General features: G+C 40.9%; 2 protein-coding genes across 4 annotated transcripts; both read left to right on the forward strand.

Annotated features, from left to right (window-relative positions):
* The first annotated feature begins 1,364 nt into the window (after window positions 1–1,364).
* Window positions 1,365–26,642, forward strand: LOC124281737 (keratin-associated protein 9-1-like). 3 transcript variants are annotated; one of them, XM_046717706.1, is made up of 5 exons: window positions 1,365–1,495; window positions 2,186–2,317; window positions 3,925–4,017; window positions 4,443–4,459; window positions 4,855–4,941. In XM_046717706.1, the coding sequence occupies exons 1-5, from the start codon at window positions 1,438–1,440 to the stop codon at window positions 4,885–4,887; spliced, it is 333 nt and encodes a 110-aa protein (XP_046573662.1). In that variant the 5' UTR covers window positions 1,365–1,437; the 3' UTR covers window positions 4,888–4,941. The 3 variants fall into 3 exon arrangements, 2 of the variants coding, with proteins under 2 accessions (XP_046573662.1, XP_046573663.1); XM_046717707.1 differs by lacking the exons at window positions 1,365–1,495; window positions 2,186–2,317; window positions 3,925–4,017; window positions 4,443–4,459; window positions 4,855–4,941 and adding exons at window positions 13,186–13,276; window positions 22,792–22,923; window positions 25,634–25,726; window positions 26,144–26,160; window positions 26,556–26,642; XR_006899970.1 differs by lacking the exons at window positions 3,925–4,017; window positions 4,443–4,459; window positions 4,855–4,941 and adding an exon at window positions 25,634–25,680.
* LOC124281735 lies at window positions 6,728–11,074 on the forward strand. The gene is made up of 5 exons (XM_046717705.1): window positions 6,728–6,882; window positions 8,469–8,600; window positions 9,105–9,197; window positions 9,980–9,996; window positions 10,948–11,074. The coding sequence occupies exons 1-5, from the start codon at window positions 6,825–6,827 to the stop codon at window positions 10,978–10,980; spliced, it is 333 nt and encodes a 110-aa protein (XP_046573661.1). The 5' UTR covers window positions 6,728–6,824; the 3' UTR covers window positions 10,981–11,074.
* Window positions 26,643–27,322: the final 680 nt, after the last annotated feature.

Here is a 27,322-nt window from a genome sequence, read left to right on the forward strand (position 1 = left end):
ACCAGCTTCAATTCGACCCAAGATCGTACCAGAAGTGGAAGACCAAAGAGTGACCACTCGTGCCTAGGACCGATTCATCCGGGTTTTTCACCTTCGTCACCGATTTGCTACAGCAACGGCCACTGCAGGACATGCAGGTGCCTGGTCTTCGAAGAATGTCCGACCAAACAATCGTCTGAGAGGAGTTGGAATTTGAGCATATCGGCCAAAAGTTGAACCTGTCCTGACACGACTACACTGACAACGACGTGGACAAATGAATAGCGTTTACTCCTGCAACGACGGGGTGGGACACAACGTGTCTATCGTCGACACGAACGTCTTGCGCCAAACTGCGTTCGACAGGTGGACAGATTTGGTGAAGAGCGCGTCATGGTGTGGGGAGCCATGTCCTACAAGGGTAGATCAGAGCTAGTAGTGGTTCAAGGCAAACTTACAGCAAATAGCTACATCGACCAAACCTGCGACCTCACCTCCTCCCAGAGGGAGCTGTTTTAACATGACATCGATCGACCCCACAAGGCTCGTGTAACAGGTGCCTATCTTGACAAACGTCAATGTCCTTCCCTGGCATTCCAAATCGCCTGATATGAGGTGAGTTGAATTGGGATTTAACGTGCATGTGTGTGTATGAGCAGCTGCTTGTACTAGCCCAGATTTAAGCCGGTTTTATAGTGCTAGCTCACTGAGAAACCAAGCGCAGTTAAGCATGAATACCCCACTCAGACACATTATACTGACCCCGAGCCGACCAGTCCTTGTTATACCCATTAATGCCAAGCGCCAGACAGAGACCAATAAGTACCATATTTTAACGTCTGTTGGTATGACGCGGCCGGGGATCGAACTCGCGACCTTTCGCTCTCCGGGCGGACGCTCTAACCACCACACCACGGAGGCGGTCCGCCTGATCTAAACTGATCGAGCATCTATGGGTGGACTTCATCGACGCGTCGGTAAACGTCACCATCCTCCTAAGACACTTGCAGAACGGGTTGCAGGAGGAATGGCGAAGATTGCCCCAAGCAAAAATCCGACGACTTGTGCAATCCCTTCCTAGGCGGTGTCGTGCAGTCACGGGATGGTGTCACCAGGTACTGACCTGAATGCCCCCTAGTGTCCACACGTGCAGTAGTTAAGTGAACTGAATTAATGCTGACAATGACAACAATTCATATGTTCATCCGTGCGTCGAATTCATGTCTTCATCTATGTTTAATCGAATTATGCACACGTAAAAACGTTTAATACATCTCCTTATTTTTTACCTGTACGTTTCTTTTTTTCTTGAAGAGTTTATTCTGGATAATGACATTCACAACAGGAGGAAAGATATCATTATTACAAAACTATGTTTCTCGACTGTGACCTATAAAGATTTGGAAACGAGCCTGTTAATCAGGACCAGATTGTGACACAAATCGACGAACAGGGAGAATGTTGCAGCTTTTCGTAGCAGGTCTGGTGGCGGCAGCCGTTATTGTCGAGTCTGCCGGTAATTCGTTTATGTCGACTGTAGAGTCTGTTAGGGAAAACCAAGTTCTATGGATAGTCAACTTCTTTATTGCAATGAGTGCGACGTTTCGGTGCAGGTACTAACACCGTTATCATCACCGTTACCTACTATTAATTCCAGAGGTAGCAATACACCGTTCTGAACTGATGACCCTTGAGCAAATGAGATTACTAATTCTGTAAAGTTAAATGGATTCTTCAAACACTGACAATCACAATTCGTTATTATTTTTTGTTAACGATATGAACAGGAAAAATGTTGATATCAGCTCGGCGGGTTTTTGAGTTGTATATTCATGTTTACAAATGAACATTTGCTTTGTTTTATGGTATACTATTTTATTGGACACTATAACTTGATGGATGGTTTACTGTTGATTTACATTCATGTTGACACGTTCTTAAGCGGGTTTTTTCAAGAACTGGTGACCTGTTATCAAACGTGAACCAAGGTAAATAGAACGTCTTGACAGAACCGATTCCTAGGAAACGCTTATCATGTACCTCTGTATATAATGGCACCCAGAGACACCCATCATTGGACCTACATTGGATTAACACGAAATCCCAATACATTTTATGATTGGATTGTTCCAACACAGTACTTCACTTCTTTCCAGATGTAGTTTGTCAAATATATATAAATGTTTCATATTCTCCCTGCTACCAGATGTGTGCCCGACTGACCCCCCGGGCCTGGTGTATGCGTGTGCCAATAGGCCACAGTGTTTGGGGGACAGGTCCTGCGGGTCAGGTCACAAGTGTTGTCCCCACATCTGCGGCTCCCGATGTTTCCAGACAGGTAGGTGTATGTGTTCAGATGGGTAGGTGTGTGTGTTCAGGTGGGTAGGTGTATCTGTTCAGATGGGTAGGTGTATGTGTCCAGATGGGTAGATGTATGTGTTAAGATGAGTAGGTGTATGTGTCCAGATGTGCAGGTGTATGTGCTCAGATGGGTAGGTGTATGTGTCCAGATGGGTAGGTGCATGTCCAGATGGTTAGCTGCATGTGTTCAGGTGGGTAGGTGTATCTGTTCAGATGGGTAGGTGTATGTGTCCAGATGGTGTATGTGTGGTAGGTGTATGTCCAGATGGTGTATGTGTCCAGATGTAGGTGTGTCCAGATGGGTAGGTGTATGTGTCCAGATGGGTAGGTGCATGTGTTCAGATGGGTAGGTGTATGTGTCCAGATGGGTAGGTGTATGTGTTCAGATGGGTAGGTGTATGTGTCCAGATGGGTAGGTGTATGTGTTAAGATGGGTAAGTGTATGTGCTCAGATAGTAGGTGTATGTGTTCAGATGGGTGTGTGTATGTGTCCAGATGGGTAGGTGTATATGTCCAGATGGGTAGGTGTATGTGTCCAGATGGGTAGGTGTATGTGTCCAGATGGGTGTGTATGTGTCCAGATGGGTAGGTGTATGTGTCCAGATGGGTAGGTGTATGTGTCCAGATGGGTAGGTGTATGTGTCCAGATGGGTAGGTGTATGTGTCAGATGGGGGTGTATATGGTGTAGGTGTATGTGTTCAGATGGGTAGGTGTATGTGTTCAGATGGGTAGGTGTATGTGTCCAGATGGGTAGGTGTATGTGTCAGATGCAGGTGTATCAGATGGGGTGTGTATGTGTCCAGATGGGTAGGTGTATGTGTCCATACGTGTTCCAGACAGGTAGGTGTATGTGTCCAGATGGGTAGGTGTATGTGTCCAGATGGGTAGGTGTATGTGTCCAGATGGGTAGGTGTATGTGTCCAGATGGGTAGGTGTATGTGTTCAGATGGGTAGGTGTATGTGTCCAGATGTGTAGGTGTATATGTGTCCAGATGGGTAGGTGTATATGTCCAGATGGGTAGGTGTATATGTCCAGATGTGTAGGTGTATGTGTCCAGATGGGTAGGTGTATGTGTCCAGATGGGTAGGTGTATGTGTTCAGATGTTAGGTGTATGTGTCCAGATGGGTAGGTGTATGTGTTCAGATGGGTAGGTGTATGTGTCCAGATGGGTAGGTGTATGTGTTCAGATGGTTAGGTGTATGTGTCCAGATGGGTAGGTGTATGTGTCCAGATGTGTAGGTGTATATGTTCAGATGGGTAGGTATATGTGTTCAGATGTGTAGGTATATGTGTTCAGATGGGTAGGTGTATGTGTCCAGATGTGTAGATGTATGTGTCCAGATGGGTAGAAGTATGTGTTCAGATGGGTAGATTTATCAGCATACCATACCAATATGAGTATTGTGTATATGGGGATGGATTACTGTGTGTAACAACAAACGGGGTCATATATTGGTCTGAAACAGCAGTATGATTTCAGATTTAGAAATGAAACAGGAAGTCATCACTATCTGGTGTTAAGATTGTATTATGTACGCTTGTAACCAGATGATATAGTACACCCGTTCGTGTCTTTTCCAGTTCACTGCGACCCGATCGACTGCGGTTCTCTCACGTGTAACTACGGCTTCCAGCCAGACAGTCGAGGTTGCAAGTCGTGCACCTGCAGGACATGTACGTTACGTTCCACATGTGATGAGTGATTGATGGAGTTTTTTTAACGCCACAGCATTTAAGTTTTATAAAAGCTTGTCATGGTACATGCTTTCAGGGGAGGGTGATTTGTAGACGGAACGTGGCGCAGACTGACCACGGCTTATCTGTGATTTGAACCCACGACTAACAGCTCTTGGCAGCTGTGGGGACCAAATATGTATGAAATAAACTTGAATCCCAAATTTCACCAAATCCCCTAAATGGTTTCTCTCACATTTAACAGACCAACAAACAACAGACCCCAACTATAAGGGTCCAAGTTAGAGATGTTCCTCCCACTGAAGCACAGGAGCTGATTTAAGGTTATTTCCAGGGGAGACGATTAAATATATTTAACGAACATAACATGTGGGGTGATACAATGTGGTCTTTGCATCTTTCAGCAAAACCATGCACTACCGTAAGTACCCAGTATTTTCTTGTCTATTGTCTAAGGACTTTCATGTCGTGCAGTGTAATGTAAGAACACCGCTTTGAACAATATTTCCGTGTTATCATGAGTGAGAGATTAATGTCAGGGAAAGTTAGTGGTGCAAGTTATAGAAGTCATCACATTGGTGGAACTCAAGAACTCTCTATGGTGCCTACGAACGAAGGTCGTCATCAGTACAAATGTAAGGTCAGAACCCATGATCAGATCAAATCCCGTTAGAGCTAAGGGACACAACTCTGTACGCCAATTGTGACATCAAGACCACAGAAAACATTTCTTTCATTACGTCATAAGCATGTTATATTTTGTTGTTGTGGGAAGGCATCGCATTCAGTCATGTTTCTTTCTGTTTCTCCCTTCAGTTGCTGTGTAGGCTGAGTGAAACTCTGGGATGAGGTCATCGCTCACAGGACAAGACCATGTGAAAGATGAATAAATCGAGAACTATTTGTATTTGGTCATTTAGCAAAGGCCCCGTAGCCTCAGCTTGTCGTAAGACGGGAGTAAATCATCCAGATGAACTTCTGTGTCATCATACCCGACATTGTGGGTTATTGCTCAAATTGTTTATCACTGGATCGTCTGGTCCAGTGTGATTTAACTACAGGCTTCTATGATATGGAACCGCGATATTAAGGAGTGTGTCGTCGTATATTAAATATTTTTAAAATGGCGATGTAGTAGACTAGTTGTTAGCCAATTCAACGTTGATTTAACACAGGATATAAGGTAGTATTACAGTAGCATAGCTCTACACATAGGGAGCAGACAGTCTCGTGCTGCACTTCAACATGTGTGTTTGTGCGTGATCTGGAGGAGTACCTGTATTAACTAGGAACTGGTGACAGACAGTATACAGGTATTGAGTATGCATCGGTTTCGTCAACATAACAGACGGTGTTGGTTTCCTAGACAGCCTGAATTAAGGCGTTAGTCGACGTCAATCACGTCAGCGAAATCCACACTTATTGTATTGGCGGTCATAATCAAGGGTCAGCTGTGATTCGAACAGGAACAGGAACAGGAACAGCCACCTAATGCATCTCTGCACCTCGAAATGGTGAGCGTTTGACTATTTCGCCCAGTCGTACTTGTGATGAGTGGGTTAGTTGACTTCTTGCGTACAGCGGACACGGTAATTAATATGAAGGCCTTTTGTGAATTCTGTTAATTCCAAGCGGTTGCCAGGATGATGTTGTGTGTCATCATCTCCTGACGCAATGGAGCGCACGTTAAGCGACTTGTTTGCCTTCTCCAGACTCGGCAGTCCCTAAACCCACACACTCTGGATTGGTCATAGCATGACAGAGTTCACACATTTTCATTTCACTTCAGTGTAACAACCCTTTTCGCCGGAACTGTTTCTATTTTCAGTCTGTTTTCTGAAAAGACGACAGTAAGAACATTCAAAACGAATAAAACACATACGTTGTCGTACCAATTTCAATGATAAGTCTCTGAACACAAGGTCAATCTTCATGGGCGACAATGCCATGCCAACTATGCAGTTGATGATTTCCTGCGTCAAGAGGCAGTAGACACACAACCTTGGCCCGCTGGGGAGTCCCAGATCTCAATCTCATTGAGCATGTTTGGGAATACGTCGGTGAGATCCGCAGTACAAAATCTTGATTTATTGGAACAAGCCTTCCATCAAGAATTGAACGCAATACCTGAACGTCAAATTCAACGTCTGATACATTCAGCGAGGAGAAGGGTCAGACATGTTATAATACTTGGAGGAGGTTACACCGGATATTGACACTGTGCTCAGTTACTGAACATTATGTGATTTCTTGAGGATTGTACGCAAGAATCTTGAAAATTGTCGCACTTTTTAACGCCTTTCGACCATTATTATCAGCATTACAAAGAGAGTAATTTTTGCAAAGTTTGCTTATTGAATAAACTACATTTTATTACTCACTGAGACTTTATGCAGAAGGTAAGCAAAATTGAGGTTTGGATAGTTGGTTAGCTGTTTTAACGCCCGCATTCAGCAATATTCCAGCTATATGGTGGTGAGGTTTAGATAAGTTCATTTGCTTTAGTTATTGGTAACATTTTGATGCTATGAAAATATGTGGTGTTGCGATACTTTGTTCATGTGTATATCGTACATTTCTTGAAAATATCCAAATATATTTTAAGTCAACAAGCTATTTCTGTATAGATAAGTCTTAAACTACAGGGCAGTGACAATCATTACTAGAATAATGTCAAGGTCAAATATTTGTATATTGTCTACTTCAGCTAAGATAAGATTGGAGACTTTTTGTCGACATTTAAGGTACCAACTGTATAAACCGAACACGCTGAAAAGACATTGAGGATGTTGCATCTTCTGGTAGCAGGACTGGTTGCGACAGTCGTTATTGTCGAGTCAGCGGGTAATTATTTTTGACTTTTGTTTAATGTACTGTGTCTATTGTAATGTGTCTGTTGTACCGACTTCATTGTCAGAGGTGTGCTAAGGGAACTATCGCATCTATTGGGTAAACACGGCGAATGGCGAGGCATTTGCATACGTGTGGGTGACTACTTCCGGTGTAGATTTATGACTTCCTATTTTAGGAATCATCTTTTTTCTGAACAACGGAACGGTTTTATCAGATTGGCATGTATTTATTGATATGGAACGAATAGTACTACATTTATCCATAAAGAATGTCTATATTGAAAATATGTATCCTGTATCAATTCATGGACGGTTGGTGGTGGGGTAGCCGATTGGTTATAGCATTCGGTTTCGAATCCCCACATGGGTACAATGTGTGAAGGCCATTTCTCGTGTTGCCCACCGTGATATTGCTGGAATATTGCGGACAGCGACGTACGACTAAAAAGTACTCACTTGACGAAATTTCTTTGTTTTGTTGTTGTTGTTGTTTGTGTTTGTTTTGTTGTTGTATTTTGGGTTTTTTTGTGATGTTTTTGGGGTGGGTGTGTGTGGGTGGGTTTGAACTCCGAGGTTATAGCTAGGTGTTCAGGTGAACTTTCGAATCACCCAGTCATCCCTTCTATATTATTGATATGAGTGAGCTAAACATTCAAACCTGCATATCTGATTATTGTATTTCGAAAAGAAGTAACCCGGTTTGTTCCGTATGTAAAAGATAAATGTCATGCGATTGTATGTTTCATGACATTAACATTTGTTTCTATGTTATTGGAGAATCTTTAATACAAACTGACTGGTGAACTTTTGATCGAGACTGTCACTCGGTGTTAGTCTGCATTCCTTCTCACATGTTCTGAAGGGTAATGTGGCCAAGAAACGTGAACTGTTATCACCGTGAAGGAAGGTAGGTTGGATGTCTCTTTAGAAATGCAGATTCCAAGAAAGGAGTAAAACGTAAAAGAAATATAAAGCGCACTCTTTAACACATAAGTTAATTCGGCATTCACACATGCGGCTCACTTGAAATGACTTTCTGGGTCAGATGATAACTTTCATAAGTCCAATTTATCATCCCACTTAGCCTGGAACCACTAGCTGCTTAAGTTTCGTTAATGAAGTGACGTCACCATCTCAACCTCTCTCAACCGCACAAATCTTACCCCGCTCATGAATGTAAGTTGATTCGACGGCTATTTATAGTGCCGTGGAAATTGGATAGTCCACAATACAAAGATATTGTACTGGCTTGTTATTTTACAACGGAAGAACGATATATACCTAGGATAACAGACGACGAGGATCTATGCCTCCATCTGTAATATTCCCATTGTTCTCCCCATGAAACTCATTGAGTAATCGCCAACAGACTAAATACTGAAGGATAATACAAAGTCCAACAGATGATGTATGTAGATCACCCGAAGCTTATTGAAATGGACATCTTCTGTCACTGATTGGAATGATAGGAGCCCTGTTGTCATATATAAACACCTGTAAACGTGTATATTAATCCCAGTCAAAATGGGTCTTGTTTGTCTGGTCAAAACCATGTTATATCAACGTTGCTCCTTCCAGACGTGTGTCCGACTGACCCACCAGGCACGGTGTATGCGTGTATTTACATGCCCAAGTGCTTCGCAGACGGGACCTGTGGAGCAGGGCAGAGGTGTTGTCCTCACATCTGCGGCGCCCACTGTGTGACAATTGGTAGGTACATGTGTTCAGATAATCAGGAACATGTATCCCGACAGGTAGGTGTCCAGGTAGGTGATACATGATCATGGCGCCTCGTACTGGCTTCGACCCGTGAAGGTCCGGGTTAGAATATTGATTTTCAGTAACCCATGCTTGTCGTAAGACGCGACTAACGGGATCGGGTGGTCAGGCTCGCTGACTTGGTTGACAAATCTCACCGGTTCCCAGTTGCGCAGATCGATGCTCATGTTGTTGATCACAGGATTGTCTGGTCCGGACTCGATTATTTACAGACCGCCGCCATATAGCTGGAATACTGCTGAGTGCGGCGTGAAACTAAACTCACTCACTCACTCGTACTGGCTTAGAAAACGTGGAACTACTTGGAGGAATTTATTAGTATGTTGCTATGAAACAGTTTCAGAACTAGTAAAGTTATCACTATCCTGTATTAAACATTTTTTATGTACGTTTGTAAACAGATGATATAGAACACCCCTTACTTGTCCTTTCCAGTTCACTGCGATCCGATCGACTGCGGTTCAGTCACGTGTACCTACGGCTTCCAGCCAGACAGTCGAGGTTGCAAGACGTGCACCTGCAGGACATGTACGTTCCGAATGTGACGAGTGATTGGTGACGTTATTGTAATCCCGCCGCATTGCATTTATGCATTAGCATATCAGGGTGAATGGTATAGGGGAAGGTGATTTGAAGACAGACCACGGCTTATCTGTGATTTGAACCCACGACTAACAGCTCTTGACAGCTGTGTGGACCCTACATATGTGCAATAATTTTGAACACTAAATTTCACAATTTCTCAAAAATGGCTTCTCTCACTTTTAACAGACCGCCTCCGAGGTGTAGTGGTTAGAGCGTCCGCCCGGAGAGCAGAAGGTCGCGGGTTCGATCCCCGACCGCGTCAAACCAAAAGACGTTAAAATATGGTACTTGTTGGTCCCTGTCTGGCACTCGGCATTAATGGGTACATCAAGAACTGGTCGGCTCAGAGTCAGTATAATGTGTCTGAGTGGGGTATTCATGCTTCACTGCGGCATGGTATCTAAGTGGGCTAGCACTATAAAACCAGCTTAAGTCTGGGCTAGTACAAGCAGCCGCACATACACATACAGTCATACACATGCATGCACGTCGTCATATGAGCGAAATTCTCAAGCACGACGTAAAACCCACTTTCACCTCGCCTTTTAACACCGATTGACAGAAACTACAACAGACCCTAACTATAAGGATCTACACTTGGGGCGTTCCTCCCGCAGAAGTTAATTTAAGGTTATTCCAAGGGGAGACGATTATATAATCATTTCATGAATATATCCATAAGGACTTGTACTGGGCAATTAAACTTTTGTTTTTTCCTTTTTCAGCAAAACCATGCACTACCGTAAGTACTTATTTCCCACTTGGTTCTGAACACTTCTAGTACAGTGTAATAACAGGAGGAAATTGATTTAACGCCTCTTTGAACACTAATTTTGTTATATCAGAGGTGCCATCAGCAGAGCTACGCGACACAGCAAATTGTGGAACGAAGACCACAAGTGTCCCTTTGGAAGAAACAATTATCATAATTTACTCTGACGTATTGCATATTTCCTTTCATTAAGCCACACCCCGTGGAGATTCCGGCTCAGCATAGGCCCTCATCAATGTGTGGGTCGTAAGAGGCGAATAACATGTCAGGTGGTCGGATGGATGCGATTATTTACAGGCCGCTGTCACAAAGCTGGACCATATCTTGTTTTGGTGTTAAACAACATTACATAAAAAACAAAACAACACCCCACCATACAAACACGCACAGTCACATGCACAGGCCTACCATAAAAACGGTTAACAAATCCTCAAAACTGAACTCATATACACCAGAACAGAACAAAAGTCACCAAACTAGGAAAATAAACTTCCAAAACTGCAACAATTTCCTCTAAAACCGAAACAAACGCATCTGTAATGGAAACTAATCGTTGGAAATGGAAACAAAACTTGCGTATCAGGTACAAGAGCGCCCAAGAACGGTCGCCGAGCGTACAAAACGGCGGTCATAGCATCCCAAAACGGCAGTCATAGCATCCCAAAACGGCATAAAAATCGTCAAAGATGGCGGCGCGTGGAGACGAACAGGTTTTGGTAAATAATGGGTCTAATCACTATGGGTCTAATCTTGAAAATTTGATATCGGGATGATATAGCGCATCAACCCCCTATTAAAGTAAGCTTCAAACCTATGTCCATACTTCTCAGTGTCAGGCTTGCGATTCTGCACAATGTGGTCCCTTGTATGGTAAGCCTGATGCGTATATCTTTTATTCATCCTTCTGTCTGTTCCCTTCAGTTGCAGTGTCTCCTGAGTGGATCTCTGGGATAAGGACGTCACTGGTGTAGACACGACCATCGAGCCTCTCTGTCATCTCGTTTTGCGACATTCCATGTTGTGAACTCGGAATAAACAAAGAAATGTGTCCTCTTGTTCCCAGGTTAGAATAGGCACCGGTTTGCATGTCATAAGATGCAACTAAATGGGGCACGTGATCTACGTACACGCATGGTCTATTCTGTGTTGCCACACCAGACCATGTGTTTTAGCATATATGGCTGTATGTTGGTAGACAGTATACACAGCCCGCCGTGGTTGAAGCCTCGCGCCTGTATGTTGGTAGACAGTATACACAGCCCGTCGTGGTTGTACCTCGCGCCTGTATGTTGGTAAACAGTATACACAGCCCGTCGTGGTTGAAGCCTCGCGCCTGTATGTTGGTTGCCAGTGACATGGATCTTTGCTTGACATGTGAGAGTATACATCCCATGTTTTATGTTGGTTGAAACGAAACAAACAAGGAATAGTTCCTCGATGGTTACGTATTTCACAACAATTTCCTCTAAAACCGAAACAAACGCATCTGTAATGGAAACTAATCGTTGGAAATGGAAACAAAACTTGCGTATCAGGTACAAGAGCGCCCAAGAAAGGTCGCCGAGCGTACAAAACGGCGGTCATAGCATCCCAAAACGGCATAAAAATCGTCAAAGATGGCGGCGCGTGGAGACGAACAGGTTTTGGTAAATAATGGGTCTAATCACTATGGGTCTAATCTTGAAAATTTGATATCGGGATGATATAGCGCATCAACCCCCTATTATAGTAAGCTTCAAACCTATGTCCATACTTCTCAGTGTCAGGCTTGCGATTCTGCACGACCATCGAGCCTCTCTGTCATCTCGTTTTGCGACATTCCATGTTGTGAACTCGGAATAAACAAAGAAATGTGTCCTCTTGTTCCCAGGTTAGAATAGGTACCGGTTTGCATGTCATAAGATGCAACTACATGGGGCACGTGATCTACGTACACGCATGGTCTATTCTGTGTTGCCACACCAGACCATGTGTTTTAGCATATATGGCTGTATGTTGGTAGACAGTATACACAGCCCGCCGTGGTTGAAGCCTCGCGCCTGTATGTTGGTAGACAGTATACACAGCCCGTCGTGGTTGTACCTCGCGCCTGTATGTTGGTAAACAGTATACACAGCCCGTCGTGGTTGAAGCCTCGCGCCTGTATGTTGGTTGCCAGTGACATGGATCTTTGCTTGACATGTGAGAGTATACATCCCATGTTTTATGTTGGTTGAAACGAAACAAACAAGGAATAGTTCCTCGATGGTTACGTACTTCACACGGGTATTAGTGTTGTAGTAAGAGTTTGAAGAGTTTCGTTGACTGATGAGAGCCTGATAGGGTTTTGTTAACGTTTGTCATTTTGGGGGGCAAGCTCAATTTCAACTGTACACGTTTCTTTTCCTCCTACTCCTTACAGAAAGCCGCAAAGAAACACATGTTGATTTCATCGAGTGACATGACAAAACAGATCTTTCGTGCGAGGAACAGCCATGAACGGACATGAACTGTCAATTTATAGATAAGCTAAACCTACCATTTCACAGGAAAACCTCTGTGCATTTTGGAAAGATGTGACAGACACAAATATTACATAGATTCTGTCCTACAGATAGCATCACATATCAAGTCGATGTTACGTTTGGTCTTGGAAACGAGCGTTATTCTGATGAAAGATTGATGCCCCTTATTAACAATAGACATGAATATTTAATCAAATATAACGAATGTACAGATTCTAGTTCTTTTTGGGGAATTATTCCTGTTTGGCATCTCAATCAAGTACAGATTCTAGTTCTTTGGGGGTGGGGGTGGGGGTGGGGTGGTGATTCCTATTCGGCAACCCTAACCCTCTCACAGAATAATGCACCTAATTGCAAGCTCACAAAGACAGCAATCTTACCCACTCTGACACCGTGGCTTCCACATGGCCATCGATTATTTAAAGCAATACATTATTTACGTTCGTATATCGTATTCTTGACATGTATAGCTAATTGTTTGTTAATGTTTATAATGTATTTTATTGTTTGGAATAAATTTTGAAATTAATATAAACTTTCATTAAATATGATTATTCTAAACTGAAGGAGTGAGACCAGTATTAGACAGCGTGAGGGTGACCATAGCCTAGTCCTATAGATAAGATTGGACGAGTTTCCTAATCTGGAACCGGCTTGTGACGAGACAGACGTTTACAAGACTTGGAGAATGTGGCAGCTTTTAGTAGCAGGTCTGGTGGCCACGGCCGTCACTGTCGAGTCTGCCGGTATTTTTTTATGTCTATTGTAGAGTGTGTTGTTTAGGAGATAAACATACTGTGTTGGAAAATCAGAGGTGTATAACGAAATTATAATAGCTCTAAATTTGATTTAATACCGAACGCGTAGCGTGAGGTTTTAAATAAAAAACATTTAGAGCTATTATAATTTCGTTATATACCTCTGATTTTCCAACACAGTACGTTTATCTCCATTCTACCATGACCGGGTTATTAAGATTTTGCAAAAATACATACTGTGTTGGAGAATCAGAGGTATATAACGTGATTATATACCTCTGAATGACTTTGATTAACAAATCCCAATCCAGTATTTACTGAAGTCATGGTAGAATTATTCAATACAACTTCAGGTTGTAAATTGATACGGGAGTTGTCCACCTTTGTCCATGCACATGTCCACGTGTCTCGTGTTGCCCCATGTAGCGAAGTACGGAATGTTGGAAACTCTTCTGTTAAAGGTCACATAAACCCTAGGGGGTACAAATACATAAATCACTAACTGGCATCGTTATAAATGAAACCCCGTCATTAAAACTACTCATTTCGACCTTTAATTGACTTAAATCGACCTTTTTTGACAACAGTGCACAATTCTCACCCGCGAACGAAATTTCAACCAATCAGAGCGGCGCGCCTCTGTGACGTCATATGAGGAATAGCTTTGAGAGCCGATGCAGAATTCATCTACATTTTAGGGGGTAAATTATCGTGTTTACAGGCTTGAATAACCTGAAATCGTGACAATTGTTGTGGAAAATGAAAGCTATATGTTCTCACAATCTACTGTCATTTAATTTTGTCTCCTGCTTTGCCTAGTTTCCGAGTTACAACTTGTTTTCATAGACGATTCTGTCAAAATCGATTGGTGTCGTTAGGCCCTATTTGTATAATGACTGATCCAAATTGATCCCATTTCTGTGTTGTTTTACCTCGATATTTAATCATGTCATGTAAAAATCTGTTTGTATTCTCAAAACAGTGTCGGCCCATAAGTTTTCACATGCAATACAGCAATTAATACTCCCTTGTTGTAACCCGTGTTAGGTGGTATAAACCTACACATGTTATTTGTCATCATTCACTTGATGGTCAGTTAATGAATTATAACAGGTATAATTAGTGGTAACACACTTAGATTACCCGACAAAGGTTCCCATTTGGCATTTCTTGTGTCTGGAGTAAATATTCAACATTATAAACATCGATCAAAGGATTAACCGATAACACGCTGATTGATTAATTACTTTTATCTTACACAGCGGAATTGTCAAAAGGTAGTGTTTATGTATGTAGATTTACTAATCTATACTGAATACACTCTGTCGTGTCGGTGTCTGCGTAAAAACAACGTCCTTCTTTCAAAGGATTAACCGGCAATACATTGATTGATTGCCCATTATTGGCTAACTAAATTACTGTTTTTAAAGAAAGGCGGACATTATGCAATTAGTTGCCAGGTGTGCTATCTTGGGTGACCAATGAGACTATACACCAATACCTGAAAAGATTGATCACTTTTTCGTATATTAAACTGTTAAAAGACACATCATTTGGAACAGTTTTGTGGATATTGATGGATACATTCCTCGAACAAGGTAATGGCCTGATATTGTTCCTATAACTTTAATCTGTTTTAATTTTAATATTTGCATTTTGTTTTATTCATTTGTCGTAGCATTCAACAGAATCATTGTTTTCGCCGTGAAGTGTAATGAGACAGACAACATGCACTAGGTGTGTGTGTGCGAATTATGATTCACATTGGCAAACTATAAAATGTCTAGATATTACAGTTCTGTTATAAATTCACTATAAGTATCAGCAGATCGTCTGCTTTTTATTTAGTTTCAAAATGCATACAAGTGTGATAATAAACTAATTAGGATTATAAGACCAAATATAAAGACGCACATTGACTAGTATCTACATACTGGTGAGTGGACATTAACCATGGAATGTAGCAAGAAATTTATCGCGCAGTATTGTGACTTCGACCCCACCTCGCTTCCGTGGAAGAAATCGTTATGTTATAAGTTGTGTCATGCAAAATCCGTTTGGTTATGATTCCAATACATATTTAACAACGAGTAGAAAGTAGTCTTGATTTTCTAACTTGATGAAAACAAACTATAATCTCATTAATTCTAACAGATTTTTATTTTTAAAAATGGCGGCGCACTTCTGTCGGGAACATCCGCCAGTCTGAGGATAAATGGTATTTAGGTTTGTTTTCACCGAGTTACAAAATCAAAACTACTTTCTACTGGTAGTAAAATATGTATTTTATTGATGGCCAATAGGATTTTGCATGACATAGCGTATATCATAACAATTTCTCTCGTGGCAGCGAGGTGGGTGTCAATATAATACTACTTACAATATTATTATTACTTCGACCACAACCTCACTTCCGAGGAAGAAATCGTTATGTTACAAGTTGTGTCATAGAAAATCTTTATGGTCATCAATCATATGCATATTTTACTACAACTAGTAAGTAGTTTTGATTCTTTAACTTCCGTGAAGCGATCTGAACACAAGTAAGATATCGTTTCAGGCTTCCACAACGCTCGCTTCGCACTCACAAACATAACCCATTTAGCACGAACTGCGGGTCCTGTGGAAATCTGTGCATGGGGACACCATCGCCCGACCCTAGGAGCAATTGACGACAAAGCAACGATTCGGCATGTCGTCGTTGATGTCGAGAAATCATCAAAATGATGAGCGTGCTACACATTTTCTATACAACTAACTGAAAATCGTTCCTCATATGACGTCACTGCAGCGCTCTGGCGACAGAGTTACGTAACCTGTCTGTGGTTTCGTTGGCGGGCGAGAGGGAAGCAGGCGACTTTTTGGCCACTTTTAATCGCTCGGTATTAATTAACCACAAGTTTTTAAAGAATAAATTTGGTGTTCCGCATAAGACTAACCATAAGACTTTCATATGTAATGGTTAAAAGAGTAACAAAAAACAAAGTTTAGTGGTTCTTTAATAGAACCAGAAATGTATGTGGTTTGTATTCTATTACTGTAAGTCCAATAGACCTTTCAGAATTCTGCTACAAATAGACCAGAAAACTACACTAATTCCAATTTTAATATTAAAAATTACAATGACATGAAAGTTATTATTCAATATGTTATACAATTATTCAATATGTTACATCGACACATTCCGAAGAAATGGCAGCTTGCAAGCGAGGTGCAGGCCAGGGAGCATTCCCCAGTACTCACTGTTTCAGTGTCTCCGTGTCATTATTGTGACCAAATTTCAGAATTTAAACATTTTGTTAAAGTAATGTCCCTCAGCCCCATACATGTTAGAAAGAGAAGTAATGACGTTATTCAGAATGTGAACACAGACACATTAAGAAGATAAAAATAGTTCTATATATTTCACTATTGCATTGTTTCCTACAATTTCACTTTGTAAAATACAGAAATCTAAATATTGTAAAAATTTGGTATCTGTTCCAAAATCAAGATACAGAAATCATTACCGTGTGTATATACCACGGACTGTTACATATAAACCAATTTGTACATATCAGCTAGAATTGTGTACAATGCATCCTTGATATATACTTGAGGCCTGTGACCACGTAAATGTTTGAGTAAAGTTGATTGACTGACTGAATCTCATGTCTGAACGAAATAATGTCATTAGCCATTTGGAGGTTGGTGACTATTGGTCAGAAGTGAGAAGGCTACTGATCATCACAGGATGGCTTTGGCACAAGGAACAACTCATGACCAAACGGCCGTCAATCATTCCGTGTCACTTCTGACACTTCATCACCGTTAACTTCGAGGGTAAAGAAATGGATGGTGTCGACACCAGTGGAGGCCTGTTGTTGGAGGACTGAGAGGGTGATATAACATGGCTGCAGGGATATACAGGCGACGTAATGGATGTTTGGCAGATAGATTTGCTGGTGTTGCCAGTCATCTTTTGCAACAAACGCCCTTCTAAACGTGCCCGGCAACAGCGGTTGGTTACCGAAACGAAATCATTGGTCTATTTATGCATCAATGCCTGACTGCTATTGAATAAAACCTTGTTCTTGCTGTTCCTGCTTTTCAATGTCCATCCATATCACCAGAGTTTAAGTCAAAGAAGATGTGTAGAAGGAACTTGTACGACAACGTAACCCTGAGGACATTGCAGGACTTGTTTTCGGTTTTCGGAGGAAACGGTGAGAATATCACAGGATTTCACAGAACATACACGAATGGTGCAAAAGAAATTGAAACTTTGCATGGACAGAGCAAGAACGGAAGATACGTTTGCGGTTTTAAAAATGACAAATTACAAATTGATAACGAGTTGTACCGTCTGAACGAATCTGGAACACACATCGAACTTGTGAAAACTGCCTCTACATGCCTAAAGCCAACACCCGTGTTTACGCATCTATGGACGTTCCAGTAGTAAATAGTCAGTGTAGAAAGATAAACATCAATATGCTAACAGGAACTCAAGGGGCTTAATAATATTTATTAAGGAAATATTCGACAACATGTCACTGTACTTAAGAGTTCATCAGTTAACATCATGTGGTTAAGAATACAGTTGCGTGATGAGATCAAGTTGTATTTTGGACTTGTCTATTTCTCTCCTCTCAAATCTCCACACGCCAGTGAACCGTTACTCCAGATTTTAGAAGATGACCTAATCGCCTTTCGTAATGCAGATCCAAGGGTTTAGTCTCTATTCGCCTACATCCCATTTCGCATACAGAAATAATGTAGGGTAATTGGGATGAGAAATTGCACCCCTACACTTCTAATGAACCTGACTCACTGATTGAAATAAAGATTGACTCACTGATCAGTGCCATACTACATCTTGATCGACTGTTGTTATAAGGATATGTGGTCGATTCCAACGAAAAGTGTACACAGCTAGGTATAAGTTGTCCAAAACAGAATTGCTTGCCTCTTTGTAATTCTTTTTACCAATGTAAAGTCAACATATTTGCCTCTTATGAAAATTAGTTGCCATCACTAATGTCTAAAAGTGACAAGTTGTTGGATCAGTGAAGTTGAAGGCTCATTTTCTGAATTGCCTACAAATACCAACACCATACCTTGTATATCCTGTGATAAGATGGATTGTATGTTGCCTAACATCCAAATTCACTGTTGTTCTGCATGCACAATATGTTAACGACTATAGAAAGTCTGAAGCCATATCATGGTTTCTTTCATGTTTTATAACCTCAAACTTTACGAAAATAGAACCAGTTTGGTACCTTTGTTTGGTGTAAGTGAGATAGCACCACTTAGAATTCTTTGCACAAACAAAACATTGTTACATATCTATCTTATTCATCTGGGAGACAATGGGTGGAACTTTCGGTAAGTACAAATAAATTTGAAAATGTATCAAAAACAAAATTTTGGGTGGAAGACCAAAAAAATGTCCTTCTAGGTATCAAATATCGCATAATTCCTTGTGTTTCATAAACGTTTATATATGTCAGACTAAATCATAGCTGGTTTATTAAAACATCGAACAGTTTGAAAATTGTTTATCTAAATGCATAGGACATGTTTACAATAAAGACTGTTTACAATCACTCTAAGGCTTTCTCTTTGTTTTGTCTCAGTGTGTGTCATTTGTATTCAAAGAAAGCACATCACAAATGTTCAAAATGCTTGAACTATTTTGGTATTTTTATGTTTTCGTAGGTAACATAATACATTTGTTCTGAAGATCACCCCTTTAGGTCCTCGACGCGGCTGGTCACCGTATGAAGTGAGGTTCTACCATGCCTTCAGTAAATACTGGATTGTGATTGGTTAATCAAAGTAGGTATATAATCACGTTATATACCTCTGATTTTCCAATACAGTATGTATTTTTTAAAATCTTAATAACACGGCTACGCGTTCGTTTTAATTCAAATTTAGAGCTGTTATAATTTCGTTATAAACCTCTAAATTTCCAACACGGTATGTTTATCTCCTAAATGGATATCTGCACAAGTTCACTTCCTTAACACTAAAGTGATATGTTGTGAATATCATTGCGATCGGAAAATGACAAATAACAGAATAAATAAATAACAGACAAATAACAGAAATAAATTCTTTTTGTCCTTCAACTACTTCAAATAGAAGAGTCCACTTTTAGATCATAGGGGTGCCACTAGTTTACCGTTGCGTAATCAACAGTCAACAGACCATGAAATGTTGTTTTAAGACTGTAGGCGAATTGGGATGTAGGCGAAATGAGAACATGCCGATCCAAGCTGTCACGTCATTATCCAAGGCGATTTTAACGCGCGGACGGGTGAAGACGCTGATTTCATCGAGAATGACAATGCACAGTATCTGCCTATAGATGATGACCTCAACTATGCCGAAGATAACGGAATCTGTAAAAGACAATCACAGGACAAAGTTAAAAATAAACGTGGCTATGAATTCTTGGAATTTTGTAAATATACCGGTGTACGTATCTGTAATGGGAGACTGTTCTCTGATAAGAATCGAGGAAAAATTACATGTTTTGCTAATGATGGACAAAGTGTAGTGGATTAAGTGACCTGTCTAGAGAAATCCTTCGAACTTTTCACCAGTTTTGACGTCGCAGACGAAATAGAATCTAGTCACCAGCCTATCGTATATTAATTAAACCTCACAAAAAACCTAACAGAAAGTGTGCCAAAAGGGAAACTAATTACTAAAACAATATACAAATGGAATCCTTCGATTGCCGACGAATAATATACTATAACTATGGTAATAATCACTCAGTTAATGACCAAATAAATTGTGAACAGTTAGAACCGCGGCCAGGAAGCTTGAACGTGTGTTCAAATACGTGAGAAACTAACCGAGGTGATGATAGACGTCGATATATAGAAGCGTGGACTAAATACAAGCTATCTGTGTTTGCTCAACGAAAGCTGATGATCTAGTCGATCAGAGGAGCGTGGACTAAATACAAGCATCTGTGCTAGGAAGCATTGCATCAGAGGATGAAAGACACAAAAGACACTAAAGCTTTCTGGAAAATAGTCAAGGGACGTTCTACACAAAATTAATACAGTATTACAGCATCTGCTTGGAACTTATATTTTGAGAAACATTTTCAGGGTATAAATAATTCATCTGTCAACGAAGAAGTTAAGGAATCCGTTCGGATTTTTGTTGATTCAATAAGTGATAATCTTATTTGGACTACCTCTGATGAATTTGGACAGGAAATCGTCAACGTTATAAACAGCATGTCCGCTGGCAAAGCTCCAGGATATAGTGACGTGTCTGTGGAATTCTTAAAAATTCAATTCTATCCAAAGGAATTTATCCACACGAATTGACGATAGACTGACAGAGTGGGCAGAACATGAACACTTTATCACTCCAGAAGAAGCAGGATTTAGATCTGGCGTCCACACTGTAGATAGTATATTCATTTTAGATACAGTTATTAGAAAGTACATATCACTGCATAAAGGAAGACGGTACTGTTGTTTTATTGACCTAAAATTTGCCTTTGACTCTGTTGATAGACAATGTTTAATGTCCAAATTTTGGCTTGGAAATATTAAAGGTAAACTGTACAGGCTCTCAAAAAATATGTACCAAAATGTGAAGTCTTGTGTCTCAACACAAAATGGTTATACACCAGCCTTTGATTGTTTGTATGGCGTAAGACAAGGTTGTCAACTTTCACCCTTCTTGTATTTTTTTATTAATGACATTGTTGATTTTATAGCAGCAGATAACCAGAGAAATATTAATCTTGACTTTTTAGAATTATTCATTCTTCTATTTGCAGATGATATTGTAATGTTTCATAGCACTGTTTTAGGGTTGCAAAAAAGATTAGATAAACTTTCTTTGTATTGTAAAGACTGGAAGCTTCAAATTAACATCAACAAGACTAAAGTTATTGTTTTTCTAAAAGCAGGACCTCTTAAAAAGTATGAACGTTTCTCTGTAAATGGTGTTTCTGTAGAAATTGTTCCTACCTATAAATATCTAGGTATCCATTTTTCAAGCTCTGGTTCTTTTTACTGTACTCAAAAAACGTTAGCACATCAAGCATGGAAGGCTCTCCTGTGTGTTAAAATGTCATTGAAAATGTTTCATAATCTTCCCTTATCTGTAACCCTACATATATTTGATGTTAAAATTTTACCTATCATGTTGTATGGTTGTGAAGTCTGGGGCTTTCATCCCTCACCTAATATAATTAATGTTTATGATAGATTTTGTAAGTCAGTATTACATTTATCAAGAGACACTCCCAATGTTGTTGCAAGGGGTGAACTTAGACGTTACTCGGTAAAAGTTAATCAGTTTGTAAAAATCATGAAATATTGGTTACCAAGAGAAAAATGTAATATTGAAACATGTTTATAATTATCAACGTAAGTTGGCTTCCAAAGGTATCAACTGTTGGGCTCTAGATGTAAAGAATTTATTATTTAGTTATGGATTTGGTCAAATGTGGCTTGATCAGGGGGTTAGTGTTGTTGATTATTGTATAAGACAGTTTAAACAGAGATGCATTGATATTGATACTCAAGAATGGTTAGTTTTTTGAAAGTTTATTCTAAGCTAAAGTTGTTTAAAACTATCAAGTTGAGGATTAATTCTGAAGAGTATCTGTTACTGGTTAAGGTAAATGTTTTTCATTTTGCTTTGAGTAAGTTTCGTTGTTCAGACCATCCTTTAATGTTGGAATATGGGAGAAAAGTAAATATATAAAAACAAGAGCGATTCTGCCCTCTGTGCATTGTACTTGATATTGAATCAGAGTACCACTTCTTTATTGAATGTGCATTTTACTGTGATCTGAGAAACAGTCTGCTCCCACAATACTACAAAAATATTCCATGTGAAACTAAATTTATCAGCTTATTATTGTTTTGCAATTCTACAACTGATAACAAACTTGCCAAGTCTATATTTCTTGCATTGAAAAGATGAGCGAAGTTTTAGAATATAGAGTATAAAATTAAATTAGACATACAGCTTATATGGCGCTGAATTGTATTGTCATCTTTGAAATTGTATAACGGGTCGGTGGTCCCTGTACGAAATAAACGCTCTGTCTGTCTTGCAATAAAGTGGAAAAACATCCCCTGACTATTTTTGTGGAATCTTCTGGATTCGAAGGGTTGGCCAGTCATCACTTCCAGTGGAGGAATATTTGCAAAACGTTTATGCATGTTGGAAAGAAAATGAGCTGTTCGAATGTCGTTTAATCCAGCTACTGGTTTCCTTTTGGAGTGGAGTAAAACTTTGTTTCCATGATATCATGGTGATAATTTATTAGAAAATCGATCTTAATGATAACGAGTTAATAATGGGTAAGTTGTTTGACAAAATTCATCCGTGAAAGGACTGCTGGTTTAACCGAGACTAGTCCTGTAAAAGTGATAATCATAATAATCCGACTGTTTTTCAACCTGTTAGGGGTACAGCACAACTCATTGCGTGACTGTCTGTTTCATCAGTACTGTTCATTCCAGGTGTGTGTCCGACTGATCCCCCGGGCATTGCATGGGCGTGTGCCTACAGGCCCAACTGCTTCGGGGATGGGACTTGTGGGGCAGGGCAGAGGTGTTGTCCTCACACGTGCGGTGCCCGCTGTGTTACTGTCGGTAGGTAAATGTGTTCAGATAGTCAGATACTTCCAGACAGGTAGGTGCATGTGTTGAGATGAGAGGTACATGTGACCAGACAGGTAGGTACATGTGTTGAGATGAGAGGTACATGTGACCAGACAGATAGGTACATGTGTTGAGATGAGAGGTACATGTGACCAGACAGACAGATAGGTACGTGTGTTGAGATGAGAGGTACATGTGTCCAGACAGATAGGTGCATGTGTTGAGATGAGAGGTACATGTGTCCAGACAGATAGGTACATGTGTTGAGATGAGAGGTACATGTGTCCAGACAGATAGGTACATGTGTTGAGATGAGAGGTACATGTGTCCAGACAGATAGGTACATGTGTTGAGATGAGAGGTACATGTGACCAGACAGATAGGTACATGTGTTGAGATGAGAGGTACATGTGTCCAGACAGATAGGTACATGTGTTGAGATGAGAGGTACATGTGACCAGACAGGTAGGTACATGTGTTGAGATGAGAGGTACATGTGATCAGACAGGTAGGTACATGTGTTGAGATGAGAGGTACATGTGACCAGACAGGTAGGTACATGTGTTGAGATGAGAGGTACATGTGACCAGTCAGATAGGTACATGTGTTGAGATGGGTGGTACATGTGTCTAGACAGATATGTACATGTGTTGAGATGAGAGGTACATGTGTCCAGACAGATAGGTACATGTGTTGAGATGGGTGGTACATGTGTCCAGACAGATAGGTACATGTGTTGAGATGGGTGGTACATGTGTCCAGACAGGTAGGTACATGTGTTGAGATGGGTGGTACATGTGTCCAGACAGGTAGGTACATGTGTTGAGATGAGATGTGGTACATGTGTCCAGACAGGTAGGTACATGTGTTGAGATGGGTGGTACATGTGTCCAGACAGATAGGTACATGTGTTGAGATGAGAGATGTGACCAGACAGATAGGTACATGTGTTGAGATGGGTGGCACATGTGTCCAGACAGGTAGGTACATGTGTTCAGATGGGTGGTACATGTGTCCATAGAGATAGGTTCATGTGTTCAGATTGGCGGTACATGTGTCCAGACAGGTAGGTACATGTGTTGAGATGAGTGGTACATGTGTCAAGACAGGTAGGTACATGTGTTGAGATGGGTGGTACATGTGTCCAGACAGATAGGTACATGTGTTGAGATGAGAGGTACATGTGTCCAGACAGGTAGGTACATGTGTTGAGATGAGTGGTACATGTGTCCAGACAGGTAGGTACATGTGTTGAGATGAGAGGTACATGTGACCAGACAGGTAGGTACATGTGTTGAGATGAGAGGTACATGTGACCAGACAGATAGGTACATGTGTTGAGATGGGTGGTACATGTGTCTAGACAGATAGGTACATGTGTTGAGATGAGTGGTACATGTGTCCAGACAGATAGGTACATGTGTTGAGATGGGTGGTACATGTGTCAAAACAGGTAGGTACATGTGTTGAGATGGTTGGTACATGTGTCCAGATAGATAGGTGCATGTGTTGAGATAAGTGGTACATGTGTCCAGACAGGTGGGTACATGTGTTGAGATGGGTGGTACATGTGCCCAGACAGGTAGGTGCATGTGTTGAGATGAGTGGTACATGTGTCAAGACAGGTAGGTACATGTGTTGAGATGGGTGGTACATGTGTCCAGACAGATAGGTACATGTGTTGAGATGAGAGGTACATGTGACCAGACAGATAGGTTCATGTGTTCAGATGGGTGGCACATGTGTCCAGACAGGTAGGTACATGTGTTCAGATGGGTGGTACATGTGTCCAGACAGATAGGTTCATGTGTTCAGATTGGCGGTACATGTGTCCAGACAGGTAGGTACATGTGTTGAGATTAGTGGTACATGTGTCAAGACAGGTAGGTGCATGTGTAGAGATGGGTGGTACATGTGTCCAGACAGATAGGTACATGTGTTGAGATGAGTGGTACATGTGTCCAGACAGATAGGTACATGTGTTGAGATGAGAGGTACATGTGTCCAGACAGATAGGTACATGTGTTGAGATGGGAGGTACATGTGTCCAGACAGGTAGGTACATGTGTTTAAATGGGGGTAACATATGTCCAGACAGGTAGGTACATGTGTTCAGTTTGGGGGGTACATGTGTCCAGACAGTATGTGTATGTGTTGAGATGGGCGGTACATGTGTCCAGACAGGTAGGTACATGTGTTCAGTTTGGGGGGTACATGTGTCCAGACAGTATGTGTATGTGTTGAGATGGGCGGTACATGTGTCCAGACAGGTAGGTACATGTGTTGAGATGGGTGGCACATGTGTCCAGACAGATATGTACATGTGTTGAGATGGGTGGCACATGTGTCCGTACAGGTAGGTCCGCGTGATGAGATGAGTGGTACTTGTGTTCAGACTTTAGTACTTTTACTGTAGTAGGTTCATGTGATGAGATGGGTGGCGTTGATAGTTAGGCTGATGTTATATTTTGGATTACGTACGCTGTATTTAAGTATAAATACTAATATCAGCTGGATTTGAAACCATACTCTCAGAGGCAGGCACCTAAACGCCAGCACTCAAAGGCACCGATCTAACCCACTCAACCACCACGACTTCCACAACATATAACACATGTTAAATCATCACCAGCCTTTATTAAGCTTATGTTATGTACGCGTGTATAAAAGAGAATAAAAACACCTTTCTTGTCATTTCCAGTCCACTGCGACCCGATTGACTGCGGTTCACTCACGTGTACCTTCGGCTTCCAGCCAGACAGTCGAGGTTGCAAGTCGTGCACCTGCAGGACAAGTACGTTACGTTCCACATGTGATTGGGCATTGGTGGCGTTATTCTAATCCAGCATCAGTTCAGTTCTGTAATGTGTGTCAGGGTACATCATATTAGGGATTTGTAGACGGAAAGTGGCGTAGACAGACCAAGGCTTATTTGGGATTTGAACCCACGTCTAACAGCTCTTGACAACCGTGGGGACCAAACATAAGCGGTATAAACGTGAATACCAAGTTTCATCATATGTCCAAAATGGCTTATCTCATATTTAACGGATCAAGAAACAACAGAACTCATCTATAAGGATCCAAGTTAGAGATATTGCTCCCGGATTTAAGGTTATGTCCAGGGGAGACGAACGATTAAATAAATATTTAACGAACATAACATGTGGAGTTGTATTGGCTGATAAAATGTGGTCTTTGCATCTTTCAGCAAAACCATGCACAACCGTAAGTACCCAGTATTTTCTTGTCTATTGTCTAAGCACTTTCATGTCGTACAGTGTCATGAAAGAACACCCCTTTGAACAATATTTCCGTGTTATCATGAGTGAGAGATTGATGTCAGGGAAAGTTAGTGGTGCAAGTTATAGAAGTCATCACATTTGTTGAACTCAAGAACTCTCTATGGTGTCTACGAACCAAGGTGATAATCAGTACAAATGTAGGGTCAGAACCCATGATCAGATCAAATCCTATTAGAGCTAAGGGACACAACTCTGTACGCCAACTGTGACATCAAAACCACAGAAAGCATTTCCTTCATTACGTCATAAGCATGTTATATTTTGTTGTTGTGGGAAGGCATCGCATTCAGTCATTTTTCTTTCTTTTTCTCCCTTCAGTTGCTGTGTAGGCTGAGTGAAACTCTGGGATAAGGTCATCGCTCACCGGACAAGACCATGTGAAAGATGAATAAATCGAGAACTATTTGTATTTGGTCATTTAGCAAAGGCCCCGTAGCCTCAGCTTGTCATAAGACGGGAGTAAATCATCCAGTTGAACTTCTGTGTCATCATACCTGACATTGTGGGTTATTGCTCAAATTGTTTATCACTGGATTGTCTGGTCCAGTGTGATTTAACTACAGGCTTCTATGATATGGAACCGCGATATTGAGGAGTGTGGCGTCGTATATTAAATATTTTAAAAATGGCGATGTGGTAGAGTAGTTGTTAGCCCAATTCAACGTTGATTTAACACAGGATATGACGTATGTATTACAGTAACATAGCTCTACACATAGGGAGCAGACAGTCTCGTGCTGCACTTCAGCATGTGTGTTTGTGCGTGATCTGGAGGAGTACCTGTATTAACTAGGAACTGGTGACAGACAGTATATAGGTACTGAGTATGCATCGATTTCGTCACCATAACAGATGACGTTGGTTACCTAGACAGCCTGAATTTCGTAGTTAGCTGATCCGTTTGATTGGCATTTAGAAGTTGAATAATAATACTATAATAAAGAAGTTTTTATTGATAAAAGTATCGTACCTTTCTTACTATTCATCAACTTGAATAATAATTCAAAAATGCCAATCAAACAGATTGCATGAAAATATAATAAAGCAGTTGTTATCCATCAAAGTATCGTACGGTCATAATCAAG

The sequence above is a fragment of the Haliotis rubra genome, unplaced genomic scaffold, assembly GCF_003918875.1.
Source record: "Haliotis rubra isolate DU_JTF1 unplaced genomic scaffold, ASM391887v1 Scf289, whole genome shotgun sequence".
In the NCBI taxonomy this organism is placed as follows: Eukaryota; Metazoa; Mollusca; class Gastropoda; order Lepetellida; family Haliotidae; genus Haliotis; species Haliotis rubra.

What these genes read in the sequence shown, in the direction of transcription:
- LOC124281735 (XM_046717705.1), top strand. Translation starts at nt 6,825, where the DNA reads ATGTTGCATCTTCTGGTAGCAGGACTGGTTGCGACAGTCGTTATTGTC. An exon ending in CGTTATTGTCGAGTCAGCGG is followed by an intron (nt 6,883 to 8,468) that starts GTAATTATTTTT and finishes TGCTCCTTCCAG; the next exon opens with ACGTGTGTCCGACTGACCCA. An exon ending in CGCCCACTGTGTGACAATTG is followed by an intron (nt 8,601 to 9,104) that starts GTAGGTACATGT and finishes TGTCCTTTCCAG; the next exon opens with TTCACTGCGATCCGATCGAC.
- LOC124281737 (XM_046717706.1), top strand. Translation starts at nt 1,438, where the DNA reads ATGTTGCAGCTTTTCGTAGCAGGTCTGGTGGCGGCAGCCGTTATTGTC. An exon ending in CGTTATTGTCGAGTCTGCCG is followed by an intron (nt 1,496 to 2,185) that starts GTAATTCGTTTA and finishes CCCTGCTACCAG; the next exon opens with ATGTGTGCCCGACTGACCCC. An exon ending in CTCCCGATGTTTCCAGACAG is followed by an intron (nt 2,318 to 3,924) that starts GTAGGTGTATGT and finishes TGTCTTTTCCAG; the next exon opens with TTCACTGCGACCCGATCGAC.